The sequence below is a fragment of the Thunnus albacares genome, chromosome 6 (genome assembly GCF_914725855.1).
Source record: "Thunnus albacares chromosome 6, fThuAlb1.1, whole genome shotgun sequence".
NCBI lineage: Eukaryota > Metazoa > Chordata > Actinopteri > Scombriformes > Scombridae > Thunnus > Thunnus albacares.
Window position 1 is genome coordinate 11,676,913 of NC_058111.1, and position 11,475 is coordinate 11,688,387.

Sequence of the window (11,475 nt, forward strand, 5' to 3'; positions counted from 1 at the left end):
TGAGATAAGGAATGTGCTTTATCTAACTATGTATCCATCTATGCATGTATGTGTCTATCTATCTGCTCATAATGTCATATTTTACCTGAGTTATATACCATTTCAGATATCTACAAAGACATTTAAAGGAATAATAGTTTTGACAGTCTTAGATCGATACCACTCTTATGTCTTAGCAAAAACTATGAAGCTACCGCCAGCAGCCGATTAGGTTGGCTTAGCTCAAACACTTGAAATTGGGAAAGTCAATGCGCCCAGCCAAGATATAGTCTTAATTAGTGTCTTAATTAGTGAGTTTTAGAGCTGCTGTTTGGTGTATTTTGTTGTGCTAAGCTAGCTGTTTCCTCATTTTCAGTATTAATGCTTAGCTAAGCTAACTGGCTGTTGGCTGTAGCTTCACATTGATCGTAGAAACATTTGAGTGATATCAGTACACTCATCTCGGCAAGTCAAACTGTTCCTTTAAAACAGGAGAATTTAACTTTTGTTTTATCTCTACATATAAATTAAAGCACTCATACATTCACAATCATTCACACATTTTATTGTAGACATGCAGAATACAATATTACAAAACATGATTCTTACATTACAATCACGTATGATTTCTGTCAATTTCTGTGATTTAAATGCTGAACCTGAAAAGATTATACTGTCAGATTTTTTTTTAATGTAGGCTAGTGTTTAACTCATCATGAAGCAAGCTTATCCAATCATCAGGAGCTAGCCTAGCCAGCTAAGTTGCCTTTTTTCAGCCTATCCTGCTATGTTTGCGCCACATGGCTCATTGTTGTCTAACAGACAGCGCTGCTTTTCTTCTCTTCTTCCTGGAGAATTGCTCTTTTACTCTCTCGATAGATAGCTGAATTGGGCTCATAAAGGGAGTGGTCGAGGTGGTCACGAGGGGCTTTGAGTTTTCAGATCTCTGTAAATTGAACTCTTTAGTTGTGGTGACTTTGGATGACATGGTTGTAAATGTCATTGTTGTATGTTCAGTTTGTTTAGGGACAGAAACTCTGTCATTGAGAGCAGCAGGCGTGGCTTTCTTTCTTGGTTTTCTCTGCTGTCTGATTGTCTGCCCATGTCTTTTGGTTATGATAGAAGGGACAGCTGTTGTAAAAAGCCTCCATTCACTGTAAGTTCCTATCTCTTCTGTAAGCCTGCTACTTGGAGTAGTTGTAGGACTTTTCAGTGCTCCTCTTGTGTCTGGAGATGGGAAGATATGAAGCACATTTTCAAAGCTCTTGTGAAAAAGTGGATTTTCACTTGAAAGAGGTAAAGCTGTTTTTCTCCTTCTATTTCTCCGTCCTCTGTCCTTTGACCTTTGCCCTTTAGACGCGCTAAACGAAGGCTTCAGAGCTGTAATGTGGACAGGCATCCTCCCTCCATAAATGTCCAGCCGGTGAGAAACCTGCTGCTCCATGGTGGGGACTGATGGCACGGTCGGAGCCCCGGTGAGAGGGGTCACTTTCAGATTGTCTGCAGAAGTATTTTCGTGGGCAGTGGCCACAATGGGAGAAGCTGAGCTGACTTTCCCCCTTTTTTTCCTCCCCTCCCTGTCTCCTCTCTCCTTTGACCTGTTTCTTTTGATTTTGGAGATTACAATGGGGGTACCGGCTGTGCTTACTACAGGTCGCTTTTCAGTGTCACTCCCAAAACTTTGTTGCTCGGGCTGTGCCATTGCGGTTATGGTAATAATGGCAGGCACAGAAATGATACTTAAGTTGTCTTTTGTTTTTGTTATAGATTGGGCAATATTTGAAACAACCTCTTCAGAGCGAGGAAAAGTAATTTTCTTCCTCTTCTTTTTCTCCTTTCTTAACCATCTGTTTTCTGCTTTATGTAGAATAACAGTAGTTGTGCTTATTGGTGTAGAAAGAGTGATTTCCTCTGCTATCAGTGCATCATCATCCATCTCAACTGGCTTCTTCTGATCTGTCATTGGTGATGTAATGGAAACCTTCTCCTTATCCATCGCTGGGTCATCTTTCATGACTTCATTGGAGGGCTCCTCTTTTCCTCTGAGCTCATATTCATTGTTATCAACTCTGTTTGTGTTTATACTTGACTGATCATGTTTATGTGACTCACTGATGAAGTTACTAAGAGAGATGACTTCTTCTGCCTTGCTGCCAGAGGGTGAAACTGTTGCTCCTTCCTCTATTTTAACAACTATCTCAGCTTTCTGCTTTTGCTTCCTCCCCTTTCCTTTTCGCTTTTTGGTGGCTTTCTTCTTTTGGCCTGTGTTCTTCCTCTTCTTCTTCTCAGAGCTTTCTGTCTCACCTTTGTCGGAGTCAGTGGTGGAGCTTTGAGAAGTGGAGACGGTAGCAAGCACCTTGATGAAGTCCTCAGCAGCGGTGACCACGTTTCTGAGTGAAGGCTCTTCAGGCCCTGATATTGTAGACTGTGTTGTACTCTCTGTTTTCTCTTCGTCACTTTTCTTGGAATCTTTCTTCTTGGGAGGACCAACCGTCAGCTCATCGATGACATCAATACCTCCGAAGTCATACGGGACAGCCTCTTTCAGCACAGCAATGGGGAACTTCTCATATCGTTTACACCTATGAGAGTGGAGGAAAGGGAGGTTGTATGTAGTGATTTCAGAAATAATAATAATAATAATGTATTACAATTATATAGTTCTTTATCTTGATACCCAAAGTGCCTCACAGTGAAGGGGGGAAACACACCTCAACCACCACCAATTTGTAGCACCCATCTGGGTGATGCCACGTCAGTCATTTTGCATGAGAACACTCACCACATATAGTTTGAGGTGGAGAGGACGGGAATCATTGAGCCAATTACACTGGGGATGTTAAGGTGGCCAGATGGAGAAAGCCAGGCTGGGAATTTTGCCAGGACACTGGAAAAAACCTACTCAGTGCTATAAGAGCCATGGGATCTTTTAAGGGGACCTATTATGCTTTTCCTTAATTTCAGTCATATATATAATGTTACAATGTTGGATGTTCATATTAAATGTGGTCAAAGTGTCAGATAATGAGGTAAATGTATGTGGAAGTGATCCCTGTGAGCAAAAAGCACCAGCTTCAGACTGATCTGGTTTCCAACGTTTTTTCTCTACTTTCACCCAAAGCCGACATCGACTCATGGTGGATTTCTTTATACGGTCATCTGCTCCAATCATAGTGCTCAAGCTAACTGATCCACTCAGCTAACATTATGGCATTTTTCCATTGTTTTGGGGGTAGTGCAAATTGAAATAAGTTGTTTACCTGTTGGAGGTGTGCTGGTTGTCTGCAGCTCTTCATCAAACATCATCATCACTGTGGCTGTTTCTGCTTGTACTATTCATCCCTGCATTATTTCTCACTGATCCGGTGAACAAATAGTTCCAAATATTCCCATATATTGTTGTGTCGACTGGTTTTAGCGCCGCTAACAAAGCTAATTCAGTAAGGAACACGTTTCATTTCCTGTAAATTCTTTGCAATATAAATCCCCCACTATTTAATCATTTAAAAGCTTTTAATATAAAGCCGCAAAGCAGGAAATATTTGGTTTTCATCAGCAGTAACTTAACACGACTCTGATATGGATGTGCCTCGGCAGGCTTCTGGAAAGCTGGCCAATCAGAACAGAGTGGGCTTATCGGGAGGGGGGCCTATAAAAGACATAGGAGCTAAAATCGCCTGTTAAGTGACAGAGGCTGAACTGAGGGGCTGCATAAAGGGCCAGTATAAGATAAATAAGGAGTTTTTTTTAACTGTGATTCATGCAAAGCTACTCTAGTGGAATCCCAGAATAAAAATATAGAGTTGGAAATGAGCATAATAGGTCCTTTTTAATGACCAAGTGAGTCAGGACCCCAGCTTAACATCTCATCCAAAGGATGTCATCTCCTACAGCACAATATCCCTGTGACTGCACCGGGGCACTGGGATTTTATTTGGACCAGAGGGAAGACTGCCCCCTACTTGCCCACTAACACCACTTCCAGCAGCAACTTAGTTTTCCCAGGAGGTTTCCCATCCAAGTACTATCCAAGCCCGCGCCTGCTTAGCTTCAGTCATTCAGCAAAAACAGGGTACATGTTGGTATGACTGCTGAAAGTAGTACAACTCAATAAGCTACTTACAAGCAAAGATACTTACACGCCATACCAGTGCCGCTCTGCACACTGTTCTTCATAAGAAAACTCAAAGCAAGGCACACCAATAACATTGAAGAACGCCTGACCAACAACCCTGGAAGATGTGTCATTGACTTTCCTCAGACAGCTTCTCAACCTGCAGAATGTAAGAACAAAAATTCACTATTGGAAATTATTCAACCATAAAAGGAAATGGCAAGTTTGATTAAAAGTACAGAAGTATATTTGCTGAGTTTGACTTTGTGCTACGACTCCTCTCCTGCAGATGCTCCCTGCTTTGATGATACTGTGCAGCTGAGAAGATTTTAATTCATATGTATTGACCTATAACTCATCTGCAAAGTATCAAGCTGTCATTAGTTTCCAAAATTTAGATAAGGTTATCCAAAATATTGCATGAATCCCTACACTCAGTTTGAAGCTGTCACATCATCATTGGAATAACGTTCTGATCATCCAGCTTTATTCTTTTCCTTTAGAGTCATGATCTAACCAACAGTGACACATTTAAGATGTTGGTTCTTTGTGTACTCTTTGTTAGCTCAGTTGGTCTTCCTGATATTTTACTGACATTAACCTTTAACCGTTATGACTCACACCTGCCTTCATTTTTGTCAGAAGCTTCATTTCAGACTGTTTTTTCTAAAAGAATAATAATTCATTTATGATGGAGAAGTCCTTGAAAAAAAAACAGTGAACTGGAGAGAAAATCTGACCAGTTACATTTGTCAAAATAACTAAACAGCTGTTTCAAGTTGACTGAATTAATTTTCACTGATTCTAGATTATGTAATTAATTCTGTTGCAGGTCTTTAAAATTATATTCATAATGGTATTAACCCCCCCCAGGCTAATTCCTAAAAATGCTGATGCAAAATTTTACATAGCTTTTTACGAGCCTGAGAAAACATTCATTTTTACAGTGTGGGAGGGATGGACCTTTCAAACTGTAAATGGATCATTATGTGTCACAATCCTGGCTCGATTTCTATCATTTTCATTACACAACATTATCCAAAACACATATCTGTGCAGTTGCCTTTCCATCTCTGCATTCAACATCTATTTTTTTCAAATAGGCCTATACTAATAAATTAAAAATTAACAAATGCCAAATTAACAGTAAATCGGGCCTATATGCAATAGCAACCACTTTTGGTCTTATACATAAAATTGAGACTTGACGCGAGAGTACATAAATAGGTTGTAAATTTTTTACTCACGCCTGATCACAGTCGCAATGACAGATGGAGTGCCACTTGAAATTAGTGTGACCATAATTTGAAGAGAAGGCATGAATGACATGGGGACAGTGATCATGCGTACGGCAACAGCTGTCAGTGTCTGCAAAGTCTCCTAAAACAAAGATGTAGGCAATGATTAATAATGTAATATCTGCAACATGCTTGGTTAAACATCTAATGTCACAACCCACCTAGCTGGTTATAATTATCAGCCATGTTGCCCGCTCCACACCAAAGTGTCCCAGGATACGTAAAGCCTCTCTTGGATCTTTTTAAAACCTTGTCCTGGAGCTCAGAGTTATCATTCTCTTCCACCCTGCCGGCGCGCTCCGACCTCTTTTTAAATTCCCGGCACATCAGCTTGGCTTCATCCATGTGCGCAAAACGCGTCTCCAGATGATGCCCGGCTTTCTGCTCTTTCAGTCCCAACCTGCACTCATGCATGAAAGATTTCACCTGCATCTGGTTCACTATTACAGAGCAGTTCACCAGCATCCCGGAGGGGCTGACCACGGAGCGCACCACCTCGGCTCCGTCTGACACCTGGTACAGGAAATTCTCCCCTACGGCCGACATTTTTGCGCAAAAGGTGCCGTTGATCATGGAGAACAAGTCTTTGCTCTCCTTCTCGGCTTCCAAAGCTCGGCTGAGGAGGTCGCCCTTGACGAAGTTTCTGTCCAGGTAAGACAGAAAGACAAAAAAGACCGACCACATGATGCGGCGAGTGGCACTTTCAGCACCATGTGTCACGGAGACAGTTCCTGTCGGGTTTCCAGCCCTCTCGAGCAGCCCTCCCACTTTTAAGGCGAAGCTGAAGTCGTGCGATTATTAATAAGATAAATGGCAACGCTGGGAGGAGTCAGCCGAATTAACCTCTTTAGATTTCCAGCCTGGTTTGAGTATATCTATCTATTACGCGGCTGCTGAGCGTTGATTCATACTGAGATTACCTCAGTGAATAAAAACCTGCAGGAGTCGAGCAGAGGGTTAATATGTGGGTGTGTAGCTCATGAACCTCCAGCACCTTTCATTGCAGAGAGAGATGATGACCGCAAGTTACCTCCCAGCCCCCTCGGCTAAACCCCCCAGAAAGTGGAGATTTACTTTGGGAACACGCATGGAGGAGGTTCTAGTTTGCCCCGCTTTCCATGGTAACAGGCATGGGGTGATTGTGCCAACCCAGGAGATTGGACATCTTTCAATTGCCACAAAACAGGCACTGAATTGGTGATGACCTAAATCACAACGTAGGGACAAAACTCTTTCATTGTGGAATGTGGAGAAACTTTGGCTCTGTGGCACGCAACCATAGAGAGTGAAGGACCTCAGCAGCTCAGAGTCTGAAGCTGAACTGATGGTTGAAAACTCATTCAAATAAACGACCGGTAAATTGACTGTATGGCACTCAGGTATCCTGAGTAGTTACCATGAGCTACATAAACCGAGTTGGTCCACTTAAGAGCTTCAAGTTGCATTTAGGTGATGCTGCTATTATTGTTATTATTTCATTTTTTTTGGTGTGTATTATTAAAAATATATGCTTGAATTGGATCTATTTTCATCATGTTAAAATGTGATAAACTCCTCTGTATCACATTCATCAAATAATGTCTCAGTCAAAAATCCCCACTTAGGATTTTTTCCCATCATGTGAAGGAAATCATATATGCATGTTCAAAAGAAGTATGACCTGAATTGATATTCTTGCTATTTAGCTACTGAAGTTGTCAGATTCAAAACTTTTCAGGAGGAAAATACAATATGTGAGCTGTGTGATTTGGGCGAAGTGAGGTTAGTACTATGTCCGTCTGTATTTTACATAATATGATTATTTAAGAGTGTCAAAGGTCCATGAATTAGCTCAACAAAACCCTGAAATATTCAGGTGCACAGATGGTCAAAAATTGAATGGTTGTTACATTTTGATGTGTTGAATTGTGCCAACTTTATCTCAAAAGCATGGAAAAGAGGGCAAGATTTAGTTATTGTGATTTCTTCAGTATTTCACAGTACATGTTTTATCAGGGATTCATGAATTTTGTTGTGGACAAGTAGGTCTAATTAATGATTGTGAAAGGTATTCAAATAATATTTCTTTATTTATGGACTTTTTATATATTGCAGCACTGAATGCCATTGCACATCCTTTACAGCAGCCCAGTGAGGAAACCTGTTTAGTGCATGAAAGTATTGTATATTGTATAATAATTGTATATGTGGGTTTACATGTGAAATATTTGGACAAATTTTCACAAAAATCACATTATAATTAAGAGAATGATGCACTTCAGAGTCCTCTGCATCTCGTAACAAGTGACCATTCCCAAAGAAAACCCTCTTGTCAGATTGGGCTTCTAATCAGCCCAGTGTTTTGTCACATGGTTGGTCTTACAGAGCTCTAGAGGCGGAGATCCAGCCAACTCAAGGCACTGAAATCGGATTGTTGGAAGGCGGAGAGAAATGATGTAAAATCACCAGAGGCAACATTCGACCAAATCTTGAGTGAGAGAAAAAAAAAAAGTTTCTCATTAATTAAAGTGATCTCTACAGGAGGGGATTTGGGGCAGAATGAGGTTAATACTCCTGCTGTTGACCGGGAAAGATTTGGAGTCCATGTGGAGTCAACTAACAACACACAGTGAAACAGAAAGGTGACACTTGATGAAATATGTATTGTACTGATTCCTGCTGGGTAAGACTCATTTTATTTGCTCTCCTCCAACTGCAGAACAGCAACCCCTGGAGGTGATGAGGAGTCAGACAGTCTCTGTGTGAGTTCACTGCAGCATCCTGGCCTGCTTACAAAGTTCATAAATGAAAAATGAAGTTGGTGTGGAGACACTTTTTCAATATGTGTGCTGTATGAAGTGTCCTGCATGTGGGTATACTGAATATAAAGTCAAACACTGACTTTTGTATAAAATAAATGCACAATATTGCTTAATCGTCTAGTTTAATTCATTTTTTCATTTTTCTACTCCACTCCTATTTCCTTTTTTTGCTGCATTTAGCTGTATTAAAATCGGTATTGCAATACACCAGAATTAAACTTAAACAGAGTGTTAAATGTAAAATGGGGGGTCTTGGGAGTGCATCAAATTGTCCAAATCATAAAACTCAAATTTAAAAATGTTTATGCCTGGTGGTATTTAGCCATGCAGATCATTTTGATTTTATTTGTTCAGGTTTTAAAATATCTGTGTCTGACATTTCTATTGCCTGCCACCTCAATAAAATGAAAGGGAACGGTTTTTGATTTGTGGTGCTCAGCAGCAACTCATCGTAGTGGAAACAACATCCTCAATGTGAACAGCATTTCAGATTCCATGCTTTAAAGTGAGACTGTAACACAATCTTCCTTTTACAAATAAAAGTAAAATTCATAAGCAGTAAAAACAAAACTTTGCTTGATTCATTAAATTCTTGATTTTTCTTGCCACAGCCTCACTTGGTCTGGTATGACCAGTAACTTATCGTTAGCAAATTTCAAGGCCCTAGCTGTATTGACATTTCTGCATCAGTTTGCTGACTTTATAATTCCTCTCTACTACTGTTACACTACATTTAAGCTAATTCAGGTCTGCTAATGATCACAGATTTAAAGCAAGTGACACAAGCATGTTGAGATATGAAAGGAAATTAAGTGTGCAATGATCCTGTAATTGCCACTTATGACCACAGAGGGCGCTGTTAAGCAAAAATAACATAGTCTTGCTTTAATTCTTTGAGCAGAACCAACTTAAATCCTCAGTATATCATATAAATAAAACATTCTGCATGAGAAAGTCAGAGGATTTTAAGTTGATGTTAACATCTGATAATATTTATTAGCTTGTAATCCTTGTAATGGGGGAAAGTAAGAAAGCAAGGTAACATTCTGGTGTAACATTTAAGTTCATTAGGTTCATGACAAAGTGAAAACTGTGGGAAAGCACAGTAACTGTTGGCAGAAAGGTGAACACTGCGTCTGGAGCTCAGCTTGAGTTCTGTTGCATAAAACTAGGATGAAATTTCAGATATCAGTTTGTTAAATAACTGTAATAAGTCATTCAGGTGAGAAATATACTGTGAATACAGTCAGCTCCATGTTGACATCATGGATTTTGTTGCTCCAGCAGTGAACATGATTACAACACGAGCTTATTCAGACACTGATCCTCCAGTGAAACTAAACACCTGAAGGTAAAAGCTTGAAGACAGTAACTCGGAGAAGAATAACAACCTGAGGCATGCATGAAAAAATACTAGTCACAATTCATTCAGTCCAGTGTAACTATAACTATTATTACGTAAAACTAAAATGTACAGTATCACTAAAGTCAAAGTTCATTAGGATTTGATTTTGGTGCACAACAATATGTGCACAAACTGCATAGATGCAACTAAAAACAAGTGACACATTCTTGAACTTTTATTACCTGAGTGTGTTCAACATTAGAGAGAATGACCATCTGCTGTTTTAGTCACAATGTTTAATATGTTGAAAGCCAACAGATTGCTTTGTGATGACACCTGCTTGTTCAATGCCAGAACCAGGTCATGTTATATGAAAGCTGTGTCTAAATTTGACACTCTACCCAAAAATATCTCTTTTGAGTATGCAACATTGATCCCACATAAGCTTGAAAAGGTGGCTGTCATTTAAAGCACAGGTTCACAATGGTTCAAGTCTGTTTTAATACAACAGTCAGGTGCCCAAATAAACACTGACTCATGTTTTTCTTCTGTAATCATTCCTCCTGTTCATACTGACCATTAGAAGATCCCTTCATAATACACGTACAATGTACATGATGGCCAAAATCGACAAGCCTCCTTCCATTCAAAAATGTATTTAAAAGTTAACCTGAAGCTAATATGAAACTTCAGTTGTCCGAATTAATCAGATCAAGTTAATACCTTTTAACGTTAGTCTTTGTAATGCCAAATTCCCTCTTTTTACTAAAAGACTGTAACTGTGGCATTTATCCACTTTATTTGACTAACTTTTAAATACATTTTTTCTCAAAACGATGACTGCGGATTTAGTTCATTTGGGAACCTGACTATTGTTTTAAGACAGACTTGAAAAACTGTGAATCCGTCCTTTAAACATCATTCCTGTAACAGCAAACATCTGGTAAAAACACAAATTTAATATAATGCATTATCAAAAAGTAAAAATAATGCAGTTGAAGTGATTATTGAACTTCCATGCAAAATGCCAGCATGTTATTTAGCTGATGATCAGTTGAAATGTCCTCTTGCAGTCTCAGTTTAAGGACAATTCTGTTGTGTTTTTTGCCCTTTTATTCCAAATTTCTATTTATTTTCTTATTTTCTATCACTAGCTTTTTCCAGATTTGTCAGCAAGATCAAGATGCATTATTTTTTTAATACTAGTATTCATAACCATAATATATTTGATTTCACATAACCCATAGACACTTTATATACAAAGTGTCAAAGTATTTGGTTTTGTTAAAATCACAACAGTGTGAAAACATATTATTTAAATTAGTCATGTATTTATTATCTACCTATATGATGGTTTAAATATTGTTTCAAAGAATTCTCCACACTACCAGGAATATGATTCTGGTGGAGAAATATTAAACCTCTTCCTTTTATTTTAATCTAACTTACTGTTTGGCTTAAAAACAGACACATTTAAAGATACAGACTCTGAAAACTATCAGAATAAGCCTGAAAAGAAAAACACCATGTGTAAATTGTCTGTAATTGAAGAATGTACTCCCGCTTGGTTGTTAAAATCCCCAAAGACCCAAGAACATATATCATGTCTGCCTTCAAGTTACTTCTTATGCAATGTGGAGTATTTCATTCAGTCTGCATTATCACATAAAATAATGTCAGAATACAACATAATAAAAGATGACATGATGTTTATTGATACCTTACATAACTCCTGTAAGTTTATTTTTTTATGCATTTTAGGAATACTGCATGCCTTAGAAAATAGTCAGCAGTTATGTCAGTGACTGATCATCAAATGATTATCTGACTAGATTTTGAATTAAAAATCCTGCAGCAACTGCAGGGAGCATAAATGACATAGTCCAGTGTTATTAACAGCGCCCTCCCACCCACCATTCACCCCACTGGAACCCGATA

General features: G+C 39.0%; 1 protein-coding gene across 1 annotated transcript; it reads right to left on the reverse strand.

Moving 5' to 3' along the window:
• Positions 1–522: 522 nt before the first annotated feature.
• Positions 523–6,736, reverse strand: proca1 (protein interacting with cyclin A1). Its single transcript, XM_044354253.1, has 4 exons — positions 5,553–6,736; positions 5,341–5,473; positions 4,119–4,253; positions 523–2,561 (listed from the first exon to the last, which is right to left on the reverse strand). Exons 1-4 carry the CDS (start codon positions 6,073–6,075, stop codon positions 785–787), a joined length of 2,568 nt encoding a protein of 855 aa, XP_044210188.1. The 5' UTR covers positions 6,076–6,736; the 3' UTR covers positions 523–784.
• Between the last annotated feature and the right edge of the window lie 4,739 nt (positions 6,737–11,475).

Excerpts from the sequence above, each read along its gene's own strand:
- proca1 (XM_044354253.1), bottom strand. The coding sequence starts at position 6,075 with ATGTGGTCGGTCTTTTTTGTCTTTCTGTCTTACCTGGACAGAAACTTC. Across the intron at positions 5,474-5,552 it reads TGATAATTATAACCAGCTAG|GAGACTTTGCAGACACTGAC; the intron begins GTGGGTTGTGAC and ends TCTTTGTTTTAG. Across the intron at positions 2,562-4,118 it reads GAGCGGCACTGGTATGGCGT|GTGTAAACGATATGAGAAGT; the intron begins GTAAGTATCTTT and ends CCACTCTCATAG.